General features: G+C 40.7%; 5 protein-coding genes across 6 annotated transcripts; 2 read left to right on the forward strand and 3 right to left on the reverse strand.

The window, feature by feature from the left end:
- The first annotated feature begins 1158 nt into the window (after positions 1-1158).
- Positions 1159-5926, forward strand: LOC129586214 (DNA fragmentation factor subunit alpha-like). The gene is made up of 4 exons (XM_055479290.1): positions 1159-1505; positions 1916-2137; positions 5215-5360; positions 5434-5926. Exons 1-4 carry the CDS (start codon positions 1385-1387, stop codon positions 5611-5613), a joined length of 669 nt encoding a protein of 222 aa, XP_055335265.1. The 5' UTR covers positions 1159-1384; the 3' UTR covers positions 5614-5926.
- A 278-nt stretch (positions 5927-6204) lies between these two features.
- On the reverse strand, positions 6205-8004 carry LOC129586351 (tetratricopeptide repeat protein 36-like). Its single transcript, XM_055479534.1, has 5 exons — positions 7806-8004; positions 7587-7713; positions 6792-6854; positions 6555-6692; positions 6205-6416 (listed from the first exon to the last, which is right to left on the reverse strand). The coding sequence occupies exons 2-5, from the start codon at positions 7684-7686 to the stop codon at positions 6205-6207; spliced, it is 513 nt and encodes a 170-aa protein (XP_055335509.1). The 5' UTR covers positions 7687-7713; positions 7806-8004.
- Positions 8005-8204: 200 nt separating this feature from the next.
- On the reverse strand, positions 8205-11043 carry LOC129586171 (endonuclease 8-like 1). Of its 2 annotated transcripts, none has more exons than XM_055479224.1 (6): positions 10670-11043; positions 10179-10398; positions 9875-10001; positions 9586-9690; positions 9492-9523; positions 8205-9350 (listed from the first exon to the last, which is right to left on the reverse strand). In XM_055479224.1, the coding sequence occupies exons 2-6, from the start codon at positions 10385-10387 to the stop codon at positions 8441-8443; spliced, it is 1383 nt and encodes a 460-aa protein (XP_055335199.1). In that variant the 5' UTR covers positions 10388-10398; positions 10670-11043; the 3' UTR covers positions 8205-8440. The 2 variants fall into 2 exon arrangements, with proteins under 2 accessions (XP_055335199.1, XP_055335198.1); XM_055479223.1 differs by having other exon boundaries at positions 10689-11042.
- A 135-nt stretch (positions 11044-11178) lies between these two features.
- LOC129586174 (uncharacterized) lies at positions 11179-12980 on the forward strand. Its single transcript, XM_055479227.1, has 4 exons — positions 11179-11410; positions 11589-11695; positions 11764-11973; positions 12408-12980. The coding sequence occupies exons 1-4, from the start codon at positions 11339-11341 to the stop codon at positions 12526-12528; spliced, it is 510 nt and encodes a 169-aa protein (XP_055335202.1). The 5' UTR covers positions 11179-11338; the 3' UTR covers positions 12529-12980.
- Positions 12504-17888, reverse strand: LOC129586352 (uncharacterized). Its single transcript, XM_055479535.1, has 13 exons — positions 17592-17888; positions 16489-16567; positions 15839-15889; positions 15676-15740; positions 14371-15573; positions 14154-14246; positions 14064-14073; positions 13951-13991; positions 13846-13873; positions 13618-13777; positions 13371-13554; positions 13083-13309; positions 12504-12928 (listed from the first exon to the last, which is right to left on the reverse strand). The coding sequence occupies exons 1-13, from the start codon at positions 17743-17745 to the stop codon at positions 12725-12727; spliced, it is 2499 nt and encodes an 832-aa protein (XP_055335510.1). The 5' UTR covers positions 17746-17888; the 3' UTR covers positions 12504-12724.
- Between the last annotated feature and the right edge of the window lie 104 nt (positions 17889-17992).

A 17992-nucleotide genomic window follows, 5' to 3' on the forward strand; every position in this document is an offset into this window, starting at 1 on the left:
AAGGTTAAACTGCCTAAACTGTGTGCTAGCAGTGGATAGTAGCTGCAACAGAAATTGGTCATTATGAGTTGAAAGGTCATCCCGATTGGAGGACCCTGTTCACTGAACAGGGTCCTCTAAACAGGTTGACGACTTATTGCAGCCTTGTGGAAGCCGAGGTCACTAAGTTAAAGGGCGCCTACAAGGACCGCCTAAAAAACATTAGCACAGATAGCCATAAGAATGACTGAATATTCAGATATAAAGAAACGTTACTACTTCGCGCAAGTAGATATTTCTTACGTGTGATGGACCTTTAATAAGTATCACGTGAAAGTACAAACTAAGTACTAGAAAACAGAAGTTTGATGATGTATACGAGACAGCGGCGACTTGTAATGTATACGAGACAGATATTTCTTGTAATTCGCGTTACTGCGCAATCATGCTACTGTACGTAAATTTTAACATTAATACATAATCTTTTCAGTCTTATATTCAGTTAGTTTGAGGTAGCGTTACTTACTACAGAGTATCGTTCTGTAACAGCCCGAGCTACAAAATCAGTGACAACTGATTGTGGTATGTAAACGTATGCACATTAGTCATGCAAACTACATTTATACAAAGTATATCAATTTATATATATCAATAAAACATAATTTATATATCATTGATAATTATATATCAATAAACAGAACAGAATAGTACATATATACAATAGATAAGTTATACCAAATAAATGACAGAGAACCATAAAGTCTATACTTATTATTACCAGTTGCTCGCCGAGAAAACCTCTGTGTTTGTCTGATTTTCGGTACTGTACTCTTCCGGTATGCATACCAAATGATACGAAAAATCCACAACAAAATGTCTTTATATTTCAATTATTTTTTTGTTCAGAACACTTGTCTATACAAATCCGCTAGATGTGCGCGAAAACACAAAATATAAAAACAAATCTGGACCATGGATACTGGAATTTGAACCGGTACAACAAGGTACTGTCGTACAGTGCACTCACTTGACTACAAAAATTGATACTGTAGTTCTTACAATGCTGCTGTGCAATTAAACCCCGCCCCGAAGGGGTCATAGATTCTACATGGTCGAGGCTGTCGCGACCGTCGACAACACAGAACGTCCGGACAGAATGAACACATATACGGTATTTGCGAGCGGACAGTGACACGTTGCATGGTGGTCATCCGCATGGTTTCGCACACAGACGCGTAGACAGTGCGTACTGCACTGTTTTTCTGTCTCTAAACTTATGTATCTGCGCAAAATTGCTGTACTTCTATTGACGATCATTTTGTTCTTAGATTTTGCGCTGTTACCTGTTTACTAGTTAAATAATGTGTCACAACTTCTTATAACATATTCGGTATTTAATCGAAAAATGGATGCCCTGGAACGGGACTACAACGGTGCAATGTCCAAACCTTGCAAAATTTGGGATTTCAAGAGGACGATGAAAAAAAGTTGTGTTGTTTCGAATCTTGACACACTGAAAATTGAAGGTAAGGTACTAAGGTTGCAGATGTTGTGACAAACAAAATTATAATATGATGGATTCAAGCTTGCTTGTTAGTTGTTGGTCTTTTGATCGACGTTCGACGCCTGTTGGCAGTTCTTCTACGCTAAATTAAGTATTTTTTGCAACGTATCCAACATGTTACCATGTAGCAGTCTGCATGTTCCCTGTATTCTCCTGCTCTCCGGAAGCACTTACAGATACAGGGATCTCAGTTATAACAGGGCTGTTTCGTCTTATTACTGTTGTGCATGGCTATTTTGCAGCTTGCAGTCTCGTGTTGCAGTTTGTTATTTGTGTATCACTTTGAAGTACCAGATTAAAATTTGCTGTTTCTTTCCAAAAGCGCTTTCTAACCACTTCCTTCCTGGTGCCAAATTTTCATCCTTGTAATAGGAAAACGAAAACTCGCCATCGACGCTGATCAGCCAATCCGTGTAGTTCTGGAAGAAGACGGCACAGAAATCGACGAAGAAGATTATTTTCAGTTAGTCCCGGATCATTCGACGTTTATCTTCCTTAAAGATCAGGAAATCTGGATGCCTCGAATATTCTATGAGCGGCCCAACAACATGTGCTGTAATACGAGTTGTCCACGGACTCAAGCCAGTACAGCAGGTATGGCAGTGAAGTTTTCTAGCACTTGCAGCCTTGCTCGGATAATTCATAATCAGGCCAGACTGGAGTTCATTGGCTTGGAAAGAGCACGCCGCGGTCGTGTTGTGGTTTGAGGACAGTCCAAGTCAGGTTAATAACCTCTTGAGAAAGAAATTACGTCGTGAGCTAACTCATAAATAATATGTCTGCAGTAAAAAGGAAAAGTTCCATCAAGATTTGTAAAACCATCAGTCGCTTTTTGTTTTGGTTACAATTTCCGGCTGGGAAATGAATACTGTATAAATTATGTAATCATGTAAATTACATAAATTACAAGCTCTTTAATAATAAATCCGGCGGTAATTAAAATTCTGTTATAAGTGATTCTGTTATAGTGGTGTTATTCTGCTTTTTTGTGAAGCACACATTAAGTTATTCAACTTTACACTATGCATAGGAAGAGGATTTTCAAGTTAAAAGCGAATTTCGTTTTTGGATAAATAAAAAAAAATGTTAGTTGACAAATATCAGGAGGACTAAATAAGCAGTTTTCAGTTTGATGTTGCCTCTTAAGTAATTATGACTGGCATTACCGGTCATTGCACCTCCTCGTTTTAGGAGGCTTCTCGTTTGGGATTTTTAATGCAGCACAACAGTCCTGCGATGCAGTGAAGAATAAAAATACATTTAATAAAATCATTTACTGTTAATGTGTGATAGCGTTTTCTCGTGCATAATCCACTGTTTGACTTCGCCGATGGAGTTCTTAGTAGTGCTACGAACAGGCTTATAGACGCTTATAATTAGCACTTTTGCGGTGTTAGCCAAAATAACCGAATCCACTTTGCGGTTTGCAACAGCTGTTTTTTTCGGAAGGGTTGTACGTGTACAGGATGAACTAACGATGCAACAAGACATCACTCCATACTCGTATAAACAAACGTGCGTACTGTGCTGAATAGCTGCATCATCGATCCCTAAGGCACCTTTCGCGTTTCAAGGTCAAAGTCGGGCGCATTCGGTGATACGCAGAATCAGTAAAACGCAGCTATCATGTGAGCGTTGACGATTCACATTTTCCCGAATTATGTATTTAGTCATCCGGGTTACGTTACTGGAACATGATACACTGCAAAATAGTAGAGCAAATGAAAATATCACTGGTGTATGTGCGTCGGAAGGCTGTACCCGAGCAGAAGTTAACCGTTAGTCTCATTTTTCTTAAACAGCCAGGCTGCAGTTCGATAATTATCTTAGTAGTGGTACCGCTATTTTGCTGTTAGGTGGTACCGCTATTTTTATTGCCTATAAATGTTAGGATTTGCGTAGGATGTGTATGAAAATGGAACCTGATTCTTCTGACATTGCCGGTATTCTTTTCAAAAACATTTTGATTCAGCCTAGCCAGTACTTTCCTGTGGTAAATAGCAGGGGTAATTGTAGCATCCAGTTATTCCAGTGATTGATTACTCCTTCTTTGATCTGAAGATCGCGGATATAGAAATTGCCTTTATCGTGTTGTGGTTTAACTGATTATTTGTTTTTATCCTTGTACACGGTATGTTGCAAACATAATAAGTGAAAATGGATCCCGGCAGCCATGTCAGTAAGTAAAACATAATCTACAGATTTTAGTGTGGTTGTAGTTGTTGATTTTTATGCCGTATTAAGTGCTGACCAGTGACCGCTGATGCTGGGAGATTTGCATTTTTCTATTTGGACTGAGTTGGGGACCTTGCAAGGTGCCCAACTACCTCGTAATCTTGTTCAGTGTACAAAAAGTAGCTGTGGATGTACTTGGTAATGGTTTCTTAGGGTAATACAGTAGAATTCCCACACACTACGATTACACAGAAGAAAGTAAAAATATGCATGGTTAATTGTCATATTTATAGTTAATTTTTCGTGAGTGTACGATAAGTTCAGCAAAATACCACACCGAATATTATCAGTGTTGTATTTACTATTGGTCCAGCGGCTTACTTACTTTTTACTTTTTTCCTGCCGCCGGTTTTACTATGTACTTACTATTTACTTTTTGTAATCTTCCGGTATTACTATTACTTACTTTTTACTTTTCCGTCGCAGTCTTACTTACTTTTTACTTACTTAGTAATTACTAGTAAAAATAATAGTATTTACTATTCCTGTTAGATTTTTGCATGAACCGCGTACGCAACAAATTTTAATATATTGCAATCTTTGTTTTTACAGATCGGTTAATATAAAAATCATTACTTGAACTGCGATTTTAACAGTTCGCAGAAAATTTGGTACTTCGACTGTGCATTTTCCCGTCGAAGCGATTTTGTTTTGCTAAAAGTTACTGTGTTTGACAAACCGACTCATACATGTAAAATATGCATGGTAGCACGATAGCGAATAAAATTAGCAAAATTTCATAAATAAGCGAATGCATTTACTATACGAGTATTACTTTGTAGATACAGTATTATATTAGATACGGTATTACAGTCCATCTAACCATCACGTAACTCGCGCATCAAGTGCTCAATAGCGTCTGCAGTGCAGCGAAAATTTAGCGCTGCAGAAAGAAACCTGTATTGCCAAACGTCAAATCTTACAAAAAATTGAGTTTGACAGAGTTTTGGTACTGTTACATTGTTGCTGACAAATAGTAAACAAAACTATTTACTAAATAAACTTTCTCCATACTGTATCTCTTACTATTACTTACTATTTACTTTTCACGACTCGGCTGCTCTTACTTTTTACTTACTATTTGCTTTTCTGTTTGCAGTCTACTTACGTTTTACTTAATTAGTAAAACACAAAAAACGCTTACTAAGTAAGGTTTACTATTTACTTTTACTAAGTAAAGCAACACTAAATATTATGATGTTCTCGGGCCGGACTAAAACTGATATCCAAAAACTTGCTTTTAAACTACTGTTTCTTGCACAGACAGCACAGTGAATACAGTATATTAAATCGGTACGATATTAAGTAATGGTACTTTAATGCGCCGAAAATTGCAGTTTTTAATTTCGGTTTGAGGTTTACTTGTGAAATTTATCTGTAACAGTGCTAAGAAGGCGTTTCGAGTAATAGATAATCCTAATAGTATTGTTTTTCAGAATCCACCTCTGGGTCTTCCGGCGCGGATTCTGTCGATTCTGGCAACGTCCACAACCGAGCGTCTCACTTATTAGACCAGTTGTGTACCGGAAATGCCTACAAGCAGCTCTTGCCTTGGCTTCTTTTACGTCCTACCGATTTGGAGGTAGTTTTTGTGTTAATATTTTACAATATTACTATAATTAATGAAGTTTAATCAAACATGTTGTTTTCACTAGGAAATTGTAAATGCCGATCCGCAGTTGTTGGCACTGAAGTATCCTAGAGATACTGTAGATGCCATCCAGGAAATGTCGCACAAGGCACTGATGGACTATAACGACGCTCAAAAGGCCGTACGGATGTTAAGTTTATACGATCAAGCGGTGAATCACCAGGGAAATAGCAAAGGAGCATGAGATTGCCTACTTCATTGGTTTCGGGACCATTATGGAATGTTCAACGAATTGTTCATCAGTGAATGCCTCATAATGCCACTAATCTGAGTGTGCTGTGGCGCAATCTTGTTAGCAGTTTTTTATTGATCTCATTTTCTGTTTTCCATGCTGCATGGTTTGTACATTTGCTACAATTTTTTGGAAGTGTTTATTGTTTCCATTCTTCCTTTTTCATAATCAGGCATATAGTGGCCATGGGAGTCGAAAGTGTTTATTTTTTACGAAGAAGAATTGGAGAAATGAGTAAGGAAAAGTAAAAAGCCAGCAAACTGAACCGCACCGTTTCCCTAGTCTTTTCCATAATTTGACATTATTTCAGCTGGTTAACGTACCGAACTATTCCGACAAATTACCGGAATACTGTAATTCCACCACAGCTGATTAAGGGCTCTTGGAATAACGAAATGCGGATATTGCGCTCAGAAAGCTATTTTCACTTTCTGAAGGTTTCGCGCGTTTCATCAGCATGTTCTGCGTTTCGCCGGCACTTCGAAACACCACTCAGTACAGAATCACTCTAAATTATAAGGCGGCTCTAGTTTCGGTGCAGAATTAACAGTCGTTTTTCTCGGACTTTTCACTGGACTGGTGATGCTGTTTGGCGAATGTATTTCCCAGTGCTGCCGCTGCACTGAAATCGCTTTTAGCGCCTTCTTTGTCTCCTTTCAATTCTCGCACGATTGCACGTTGCGCAAAGGCTTGTTTACCGACTGGGCCACAATCTTGGCACAAATTAATCGCAGTATTTAAGTCATTTTCCGCCTCTAAAATAACAAAGATAATAAATTATCCCAGCGTTTTAGTTTCCTACTTTATTCAGATTGGCGAGGCTGTATATAGAGTATAGTTCACTGTCTGCCTACGTCTGTAAAATTGCAAATTCACGTGTTGTAAGTACTTGCCCTGAAGGTCGCCGTTTAGGCGATACGCCTGAGCTCGGTTGTTGTATCCCGAAGCGCTGGTTGGGTACAATCGAACATATTCGGTGAGTATGCGAATAGCGTCCTCCAGATTCCCTATTTCCGCAGCTTGCACCGCATCTGAGCACACATGCAGAAACTTGCACGCATTGAACATGTAGTCTTGCTGTGTACTAAGTGTTCCAATATAAAAACAATACAGTAGGAGCACTAAGGTACCTAATTCCAGCTGGACTGCAGCGGGGTCACGGAGCTCGGAGTCCGCGCATGTGGTTGCGCTATCTGAAATAAATCTGTTTTCGGAATTGCATATCTTTGCTTGTAGCTATCAAAAAATTATGCTTTGTTTAATTTGCTAGTTGTATCGTAATAAATGATCTTCATAGTACACGGATTACAATAATGTAAAGTATGTGTTTTACTTAACCAGTCTTACCAAACGTTTCCGGCAATTAAGATAACCGGCACGGCAAAGACTTTACTGCAGTTTTTCAGCGATTTAACATTCGTATGCCATAATACTCTAAAGTGTACATTATACAGTAGGTGCGGTAACTGTTTACAGCACTTACGAGAACTAAATTTGTTGAGTGCAAATAAATGCATTTCATACCTGTATATTTCGTGCATCGCTAACTGTTTAAACGTAAACTATATAATTCATATACAACGTCAGCAGATATTACGCACATGCACTGCGAAATTCATACAAAACATTTTTGTGCAAGCCTCGGATAGCTATGCTAGCCCTTTTTTGGTTATTAACAAAGCTGCGGCCTGACGCTTAAGAAAAAAACGTAGCGTAATATACGAAAATCTGACCTATTTCATTTTGGTTAGATTATTTCTGCCCTACTCTTATGCAGTTATTACTGTAATACTGAGTAATAACTTACTGTCGCCATTAGCTTTAGATTTGAATTATGCTCTTTCCAGTGCAAAAAAACGTTTAGTCTTAATTTTACCAAAGTAATTAAGTAATTGCGCTAAACTCTTATTCAAATATTTTTTAACCTGTGGAGCTGTCTGTCGTCCAAGGAAGGTTATGTTCACCAAGGGGGAGATATGGATTAAAAATGCTGTCTAATACTGCGCGATCGTTCACGGTGGTCATGATCGGCACAGGAGTTTGTATCTGCAGCTGAATTCAGACATTAAAGGTAAAAATTGACATGACATTAACTACAAAATAGTGGCGATCCTATGCAGTCGCACACAAATTAACTGGCTTACCAGAAATTCTGTCTCATAAAATTGCAAGAGATTATTTGAAGATGGTTAAGGGGAAAATTACGAGTATAACGCAAATTGCACGAACAGATACAAAATCCACTTAACAGTAAATGTATGTTGTACAAACTTTGCAGCACAGGTGAATTGTCATGCTCAAATATGTACCGTAGGGACTAGCGCTTGCACCGCGATAACGGTAAAGTTTCGAATACATCTACGCCTACTTTTGCAGATTATAGATAGGTTTCGAGCTCTAATTTAAACAGATCCAAATCTTTCCAGTAGGAAGTTGTAAGCAAAAAAGAACTGAATCTATCACGTAATTTATCTGTTTTGAAACAGTCCGCATGCACAATTCTCAGATAAGTAGATTAAATGGAGAACTATCAGCAGAAGAAATCATTGTGCAATTTTAAGCCTGAATCAGTGTCCGCAAAGATCAATAACTATGAATCAAGTTCAATCAACCATGCACAACCATAACTACAGCAGTCACCAACCATATTTCATTTACGACGTGACTTTTTAGAAAGAAATATAACAATCATCAGAATTTTCGCACAGGGCAAAAAGCCACATTAACGAATTCTCCACATCTTTGCAAAAAAAACATCATCCGCTTCCCATCCAGTTCCTTAAGGCTCATCCTTTACCGCTACAAGTCGCGCAGAATGTCGCACATTTCCTTTCTCACTTCCGATTAACGGTTCATTTTTCACTTTTTCACGCTTTTCCGTCCCCTTTGCCTTTTTCGAAGCCCGTTTTCCCGTTTTTCCGCCACTAATGGGATCGGCGCCTTCCGATTCCGCTGCTTCTTTTGTTTGCTTTCTAATTTGTAAAGAATGCTTCCTTTCAGAAATTTCCGGATCTTCCACCTTCTGTCGAGCTGTTTTGCCTTTCTTTGAGCGCGCAGCAACTTTCACGGTTGCCTTGATATCGAATGTATCCGCAGCGCCGTCAGATTCCACTTTTACAAAATACGAAGAGCCATTCCCGTTCGCTGAGGTCGCATGGCCACCAGCTCCACGCTTTCCGTTTCGAACCGGTGTGACTTGCGGCACTTCACGTTTGATTTTCTGGGAAACGGACGGTTGGCTCTGCAGAGCTTCCGCTTCACTATTGTCTTCGCTAACACCCTTCCTCTCTTTAACCGAACCAGCTTCACTATTGTCGTCGTCTGATGACGATGGTGATCGCCGACGTTTCCCTCGCGCTCCGTGTCTAGATTGATTTTTTGCAGGCACCATTGGACCGGGATTTCCGGCAAACCAGATCGTGCGTCCCTGTCGGTCCACCAGATTCGTCATTCCTTCCACCATGTAGCAGCGTAGCCAGCCCTTAAACGGACGGTAAATTTCCTTATCAGACTTAGGATTGTATCCTTCGCCTGGTTTCATGATATTGAAAACTTCTTTCGGAACCAAGTTGCAGTAATCCAATAAATCTGGGTTATTAACGTCCACTGTATCCTTGGGAGCAAGTTTCTCCAAAACACTTCGCGCCGCAACAAATGGAGGCACTTCAGCACGGTGCAAAATCTCCGCTCTAGAACGTTCATTCTGGTTATGCGTTTATTTAGGGAGTAAGGATATATAAGCCGCAACTCACATTATTACAATATCAATTATTATGTAGCTGATGGCGACAATAAGCATGAGAAGCAGGTCACTGCAATGCAGTACTTACCGCAGGTAATTTCCAATGCCGTTGAAATATTTCTGCCAGTAAAAAAATAATAAATCACGCGAAGCAACAAATTTTCAATCATGCTGATGAATACCTGCTCCATAATAGCTTCGCAAATCGCTTTGTTGAAAACCGATTTATCAAGATTACCAAGCACGTTCTGTCGAAAATCTTTATAATCCTTCACTGGGTCTGGGCCCTAATAACAGCAAAGCAAAGCGAAATTCTTCGAGAGTAACTATCAGAATTCTCCTAATTGCGATAATCACTGCTAGTGCTGGCCAGTGACATAAGCGAGAATACATCAGGAACTGATGAAACTATAAATGTCAGGCAATTTTCAATTATAAAACTAACTGTTATACAATGCACCGCATCCTCACTCGAGCGAAATCGAAATCCCCAACACGCCAAGTTCCAAAGCGTCGATAATCCACGAAACTCAGCACATAGGAAGGGTTTTCGTCAGTGAAGAACTGCAGATGCGCGTGCTTTGGAATCGCATCAAATCTGAAAATAATACGCATCTGTACAACCACAAAGCACCACGAGCATCAACAAAAACGCGTTATTCAAAATAATAACACCACGAGCATCAACAAAAACGCGTTATTCAAAATAATAACAAGGCGAATTTACACTTACTATTAGTTTGCGACTTTCAACCCACGTAGCGTTTTCACTTACCTATCAAAAGAAAACTTCCCCGACATCCCAAACCCAAACGTCAACATGAGACTGCTGTTGCTCGTTTCACTGGATGAACCATTTAGCGATTCCGAGTTCTGGGCCGATCCAGCCTTATCTGAGACTTCCTCCAGGATCATTTGTAGTTCCTTTCCACGACTTAACGCACGAACTGTGAAATGCTCTTTGGCCCATTCGATTTTCTCCATTTTGCTGACGTCTGAAACACATATTTGCTTGTCAGCTCAACCGGTGTCCGATTAAGGTTTTTCTACTGTGTCCGAAAGACCGAAACCACCGGCAGAGTATACTTCTACAAGTAACAAGTCAGCTTTAACTAACTCTAGAGTCTAGTTCTAAAACACGGTATTCCGGTGCTAACAAGTCTACAACTTCATCGTCAACATGTAAACTGTAAAGATAGACACCTACAGTGTCAGTACCCAATCCCTAACCGCTATACAGCGAAAGGATTACATTTACAGATTTACAGTTACTAAACGATCGCACCAGACTTTATAATGGGAGATCGGAATCTTTTTTCCGCGCCGATCTTGTTGATCAACTTGCACGCATAATGAATTTCTGGAAGTTCCGGCATCCTTTAGAAGTTGTGGCTCTTGACGATCATTTACGACATACAGCCGATCGTCTGAGCGAATGGTTCCCGGTTTAACGATCGCAGGAAAATCAATCTGAAGTCACAGTCAGATCCAGTATTCGCTATGGAAAAAATACATTAATCCACCACTGCTCTTAACTTAGAAGACTAAAGTAAAATATTCTGATCAGTTCCACAAGCGACCAGCCAAAACAAGGAGACAAGCAGACTGCAAGTTTCGGCGCGTTTGCAAGAGCATGTGATCTTTGTGAGAAAGAACACGTGGTTTTATTTACACCGTCACCGCTGATGCTGATGCGGATCGGTCATTACGCACTTCGGATTTACGTCTGCCGTACTCGTGCTCGTTACACTCGTACGTACGGTACGTTCGGTTATCTCGGAGCTTGCGCTAGTAAATGTTGATTTCGCCACATCTTTCCAGTATTTTTACCTTTTATAATGGAGATTGACAATTGATTCATTTTAACTTGCAAAGCTATATTATTGCACCAAAACGGAATTATATTTGTTGTTGTATTATGATCTCACCTGTATTATGAACAAAACCAGCAGTTATCCGGAGGAAGACGTCCGGGACTCGTGGGAAGAATTGGCTGACGAGATGACGGTAAGGAAGCTAAACGTGCACTAAGGCGGAAATTGGCCTCTGATCATATATTATGAAACCCTTTTTTTGCAAATGTCATTGAGACTTTCTAGAGGCTTTTAGCATTTCCGTGTTTTTCTGTAGAACGCAAATACCATACAAAGGTTTGCAGTTTTTTCGGTTTTCTTTGGGGCTATAGATTCCACAGCCAGCGACCAAGAAAACGGTCAAAAAGATCCTCAAGAAAAGCGAGGAAAAACCGATCCCGCAAGCTGAATCTCCGCGAAACGATGCAGTGGGAACAACGTAAACTTCTTTTTATTACCAAAAAAATGCGTCGATCAAAGTATGGGATGTACCTAAATGTTTCGCAGATCCACAGTCACGAAATTGTCTTCCTCCCCCGAAATTGGCAAAGTGCGAATACTGAAACGCGATCCAGCGATGCAGACTCGTCCTGGTCAGGAAAAGAAGGCCGTCGCTCCCTCACTTCCAATAAAGACCTACGAGGAACGAGTGGCTGCTTATAACGAAGCGCGTTTGCGGATCTTTGGCTCTTTGGATGATGATATTGCTGGCAACAGGCAAGTGGTAGTGACGATTTTAACGTTTTGCCTTTAAGTAAATACTATGGTTAAATTTTCTAGAAATTACTTAGATAAAGTTCGTAATATTCGTACTTGCGTGACAAGCAACGTTCCGACGACAGAAGTTGGCGGTACTGCAGCTGTGAAAGTTTTCTTGGATAGTTTTTGTTCGGCTTGTACTTCGAGTTTTATTCCCATTACTTATCAGTATTCACATACTGTTGTTCTTGGACAGTGCGATGCTTTAAGTGCGAGAGATTGCACTTCGGATCACATCCGCGAAACAGTTTTGCAAATACAGGAGAAACTAAATAATTGTATTAACGAGAATAATACTGATGTAACTCAAAAATGTCGTAATCTGCGCTCAACATGTCGCAAGTAACCTAGAATTAACCAGCGCAGGCAGAATCAGTTTTCTTTTTTTGTAGCACGAATCCAGTTGGAAGGGAAATGAACATGTCGGATGCCGCAGATATTTCTCTTAACACAAACTCTATTAGCAAAAATGCACAACCCTCGAATTTCTCTGCATTCGGTATGCACCGGTAACGATTGTTTTCCAGAGTGTGTTATTGTACTGTAATGTTACCTTTTTAACTCCAGTCTTACCATGTGTAATCTTCGATTTTTGTTTTGATCTTTTTATTTGTGCTTTTAGTAAAGTGATGTTAACGAGAAATTTTCTTTAATACTAAAGAAGGTTACGTTTTTTAAATTATTAATTTTGGTAACAAAATGCTTGCGCCTATTTTGCTTCTGGTCGCCACGGAAATTCCGCTGGGCATTCGCTGCACGTGTAGAAGTATCTCAATCGATTGCGAAAAGTCAGTGGGCATGCGTTGATAGTATCGCACTGCGGCAGTCGACTGGCATCGTCTGCGCTACATTGCCAAGGCGCAAAGCTGGTCAATTGGGAAAGGGGCGTTGGATTCTGCATCCATGCAACCGCCTGAAAAATAAAAGAATGTGCTTTAAAATACTGGTGGATAATACGTAACGATTTATGGATTCATTTGATTTCGATTAACATAATTTCTAACGAATGTACAGGTAAATCCTTTATGAACTTTATAGGGAAAAAAGAAACTTCTCCAGTTACTTACTTGACTTCCGGTCACCACCCAGACATCTGGCATAGTGGCGACGAGATCTAAAAATCTTTCGAACGCTTCCCGGTGTGGCGGGTATTTTAACCAGTCCGCATGAATTGCCAGGTGGAACGGAGCTTTGTTCGTCGAATAGTGTTTGTCGTAGAAATTGCTGTACATTAATTTGTATACTTCATTCCCAGTACTTCCAAACGTGCAGCGATCCGCCTCGTAACAATTTTCTGAAACAAAGGACTTTCATAGTAATATAATAGGGAATTTAACGAGAAATAAGATGGAAACCTCCAAATAGGCCGTAGATGGGGTTGAGCGGAAGTTCCCATAAACCGGCATATGTTTGCTGCGGGCAAGGAGGTTGCACACAGGCGTGCGGGACGCCGTAGTCCAGGGTGTACGGCCAGTAGGGTGCTTTAGAGGAGGTAGGAGTGACCAAGGTGCTGTCGTAGGTGAATTGTCCATTGACTAACTGTGGTCAGCCAGGATATGTGAAAACTGGGAATAAGTAATTTTGACAGAATTAAAGTCGTACCGCTTGAAATTGATCGTCTCCACCTCCTCCCAGAAGCGGGGCTCTTGCTCCCTTGATGTCGTCCGGTCGAATGGAAGCGAAGGATGCCAGGAAGCCTTTTTCGCCGGTCATTTCCGTTTCCCACGCTCGTTCGTCTTTGAAACCGGTTCCCACTCCGTGTCTGCAGTTCATGCATGTTTAATTCGGAAAACATACGTACACATGAGTATGATTCTGGCAAATCTTTACGTAATAGAATGGGAGCCGATTTCGTGACCTGCAGAAACATTTATACATTACAAAGCGGAGAATAGAGTGTGAGGTCGTAAATGTTGCGCAGTCCTTGCCGGTTACCTTTCTCGTACAAATAGCGCACCATTCCGTAGTTTGTGAACCTAGTTTCAAATGATTGCAGTTTGCACGCATTGTTTTAATTCTCAGTTGAACCAGATTTTAATGGCACTTACTCGTGGCTAACTGCAAAAGAAACGTGATATCAACCAGAAGGCTGGCTTGTAACGGTAAAATTGACAGAAACCGCAAAATTCAATACTCACCAAAAAAGGTTGCTTTGAGGTTGCAACCGTTCGGATTCTTTCGATTCTTATGAAATATTTGCTCATAAATTGGAAGATTCCTTTCGTTTATTTCTGCAAAAATAAAGAAAACAGAAATAATAACACTTTTATAAATAAAGCCTTACATAAATTTTACTGTAGGGGCACCGGCTGGAGCTGTAAAATTTTTGAGTTCATGATGTTTGGTTCCACTTACCAGCATCGAAACTTAACAGCACCATTTGCGGAACTTCAGCAATTTGCATCTTATTTGGGATGCCCGTACCACCACACATGCAATTTGGCAGTTGACACACGTCCGCCGAACACTGCGACGCGCTCTGGTCGGCCGGCTGCGAAATAGCCTCTGGTGGAGCGCGATTACGTTCCCGTGACAGCGGTGGCGGTCGCTGTGGTTTGCGATTGTTGACTGGCCGTTTGATGGCGTTGTCCACTGGTTGCTGGTCTATCTGCGAAGCGGCAAAGGCGGGTCTGGACCTGCCACGCCCATCTCCGTCTTGGCTTTGTTGGTCATCAGGCGCGTCTTGACCCGATTGGTCGTTTTGGTTTTTCGGTGACCATCGGTCACTTCCGCGGTTCGGTTGCGCCGGCGGTGTATCTTGGCCCCAGCTGTTACCGTCGGGATTCCGGTTATTCGCTGCAGCCGGGCGCGGTTGGAAAGTTTTGGGAATGAGTGGACGGGGCGCCATCGGCGGCGGCGCATTGTCCGCATTCTGGTCGTTCGTGTTGACGTCGCCCGTTCGGCCATCACTGACGTCCTGTTTCGGTTGTTCGGGAGGCGGATTGTTGTCGCGATCGGGAAGCGGTGCGGGTGGCGCAGCCGCGGTTGGTGGTGGTGGAATGGGCTGAACCGGGACTTTCTTTTTACCGCCGAACGATGGCTTGCTGTTGAAGGCTAATTTGACGGCATCCGAGTAGCTGCTTTTAACCGGAGTCTTCACGGTAGCGCTTGGTTTGTCCCCTGGATTCAGATTTTGCGGCGCTGGCTTTGAAAAATCTGGTTTATTGAACGATGGCTTCACGTTCATTTGGGTGAAGCTGGGCTTCTTCACCGTGTTAACTGCAGTCGTTTCAGTGACGGATTTAGGAACAAAAGCGGCGTCACGCCCTGAATTTCGATTGGTCAGCGCGGAGAAGTCGGCGTTTTTCGACATCTGCTTGACGTTTCCTGGCTGTGGCGGATTGTTTACAGCGGATTGTCCTTGTTGGTCGTCAGGATTGTTAGCATTTGGAGAATACTGCTGATCAACCGACGTTTGTGTGGCCAACTGAGTGGGCGCCTGCTGGTCACTGGGTGCGGCTTCGGTGGGAGCGGATGTTGCAAGTGCTGCAGCTGTTTGGGGAGGAGCATTTCCGGTTTTCATCATTGGTCCGGTATACTTTGGCCGTGTCGCTTGATCTGAATCATATATAACATAAATAAAAATATGCCACAGCTGCATGCGGTTTTTTATTTCATCAGAGCATGAAATGGGCGGATCGGCTAAAAAACTGGATTTACCTCCGTCTTGTGTACAATCACCCGATGGCTTATCACAAGTCTGCGTCGTGGTTTTATAATGAAGTCTGTTCGGCAAAAACAAATTTTAAAGAAGTATATTTGATATATAATGTACAAACTTGATATTCGAGTATAATCTGTATACACATATTCCAGGATTTACCCGGTTCCACATCTCCGTGGTTTGGCATTTCCAAATGTGCAAATGAAGTATCTACAATATTCGCATTCACTGAGCGAAGACTGTCGTATTTGTAGAATACTACTCTAGACGTTCAAAGGTCGATACTGGTATAAATCAACCGTTCAGTGCTCACTTAAAGAGCCTTAGCATTATATCAAAACAAGCATATCCACAAAAATATCATGTAATACTTCACTTAACTTACTTTCCATTGTTGTAAAGCAAAAGGCATTCTAATTTAATTATTTACTAAGTTAAAAAAATAGATGAGTTTCTGCTTAGTCCTTTTTTATGTTTTCTCTGGCTCTCAACATGCAGTACATCCAGTTTAACGGAAAGCAGCAGTGTCCATACATATCTGTACCACAGCGGATAAATGCTTAGCATTTATCCGCTAAGCATTTATCCGCTGTGTCTGTACTACATTTGTAGTATGACTAAATGTCTCATGACAAAATTATAGCTTATGCCTTATAACAGTTAACAGTTATAAAAGTTAACAGCAAAGTTAACAGCAGCAACATCCTGTAGTTCTTCAAAGACAGCATATCAGCAAATAGTTCTGCTTTTTAAAAACGATCCTTTTATCGCAGTTTGATATAATACTAAACAACCTTTTAACGACTTACCCCTGGCAGTCTGCAGGATCGGGGAAATAGCCAAACTTGGCCGGACAGGTACCATCGGCAGTGACATTTATTACAAGTACTGAAAACAGCAACAATGTTCAAAACACGATTTGAATTTTCAGAAACTCGTTAACCGTGAATGGACAGATTTTTTTAAAAACTATTAAACAGTTTTGCATAGTTGCTTTGGATTTCGTCAGCTAATATTACGCGAAGTACTTAAATCACTATATAGCGACGAAAATTTAATTAAGAACACGCATCGACCGGTCAGCAAAAGACATCAACTTTTCATCAGCTGCAATTACTTACGGAATAGCAATAATATAAGATATGATAATATCACAAATTTGTGAGTAAAACGGTTGAACCGCATTTTGACATCTACTCTTAGGTAAATGATGATTATGCTAATTGTACAAAGAGGAAACGTTGTTTGACATAGTTCTGATTCGGAATGGCATGGTCTCAACTGGGTTTATATACCGTCACACTTCGGCGATGTCAGCTTCGAGTTCCAAATTATTTGCGATGCTCATCGTTGCTCAACGATGGTTGTTCGCAAACCAATGCACCCACGTAAATGTTATACTGATATTATTACGATCAGATTCGGTAGGTAAATTTCTGTAGGTTTGAGAAATCTTTATTCATTAGATAGTTTTGGTAAGATATTCGTAGCGATGTAAATTACAATTAGCCGGCCTTTATACGTATGTGCGCATGCACAATATATAATACCTGTTAGCATGTTATTGCAATGTGCGAAACTACAACATATATATAACTGTGCGTAGTCGGTGTGACGGTGAATAATAGTAAAATTACAGTAAAAAAATTTTAATTAACAATAAGTTCGACTAGCTGTTTTGTGTGCCATCACTGCACCGTTTTGAACGTAAAAAATGTAACTGCAGTAAGTGTACCTGTTTAAATTAGATAGTAGAATGAGACAAATTCTACAGTATACAGTTCTTAACGCAATATGGATTGCTGTTGATATTATGTCCGTAATGTCCGTAGATAATAAGAAGAAGAAAGCGTTATTCTCTCTGTCTTCTCATATGCGTACAGTATTACGTGATTAAATACTTTATTCGTACCTGGAAAACTCAAATCTTGGTGGGTGGCATTCGTAAGAGTTCTGACAGGAAATGATGTGAGTTCGCGGAATTCGCGTCTGTTGCTGGTGGAATACCACAGATCCCGAAATATCACAAGTAGCAAAACTGCAATGATAGGCAATAACCATGACATCGGCGATCTGTGACCGGCTCATGCAATAATTTGTTTTAGCAGTTTTAGCATAATCAACATAAAGGTTTAGCCAAGTTGCTGCGAACTGTAGTACTACTACGAGTAGCGCACAAAAAATTACGGCGATTTTTGATGTGGTCAGAAAGATGACCACGATTTTCTGGAACGTATTTTCGCACATCGCACAAGCGTGTTACGGTTACGGTGGTCTATGGCAAATTGTGTATAATGCTGTGTGCTGTGGTTA

Source organism: Paramacrobiotus metropolitanus, unplaced genomic scaffold (genome assembly GCF_019649055.1).
Source record: "Paramacrobiotus metropolitanus isolate TYO unplaced genomic scaffold, Prichtersi_v1.0 Parri_scaffold0000020, whole genome shotgun sequence".
Taxonomy (NCBI): domain Eukaryota; kingdom Metazoa; phylum Tardigrada; class Eutardigrada; order Parachela; family Macrobiotidae; genus Paramacrobiotus; species Paramacrobiotus metropolitanus.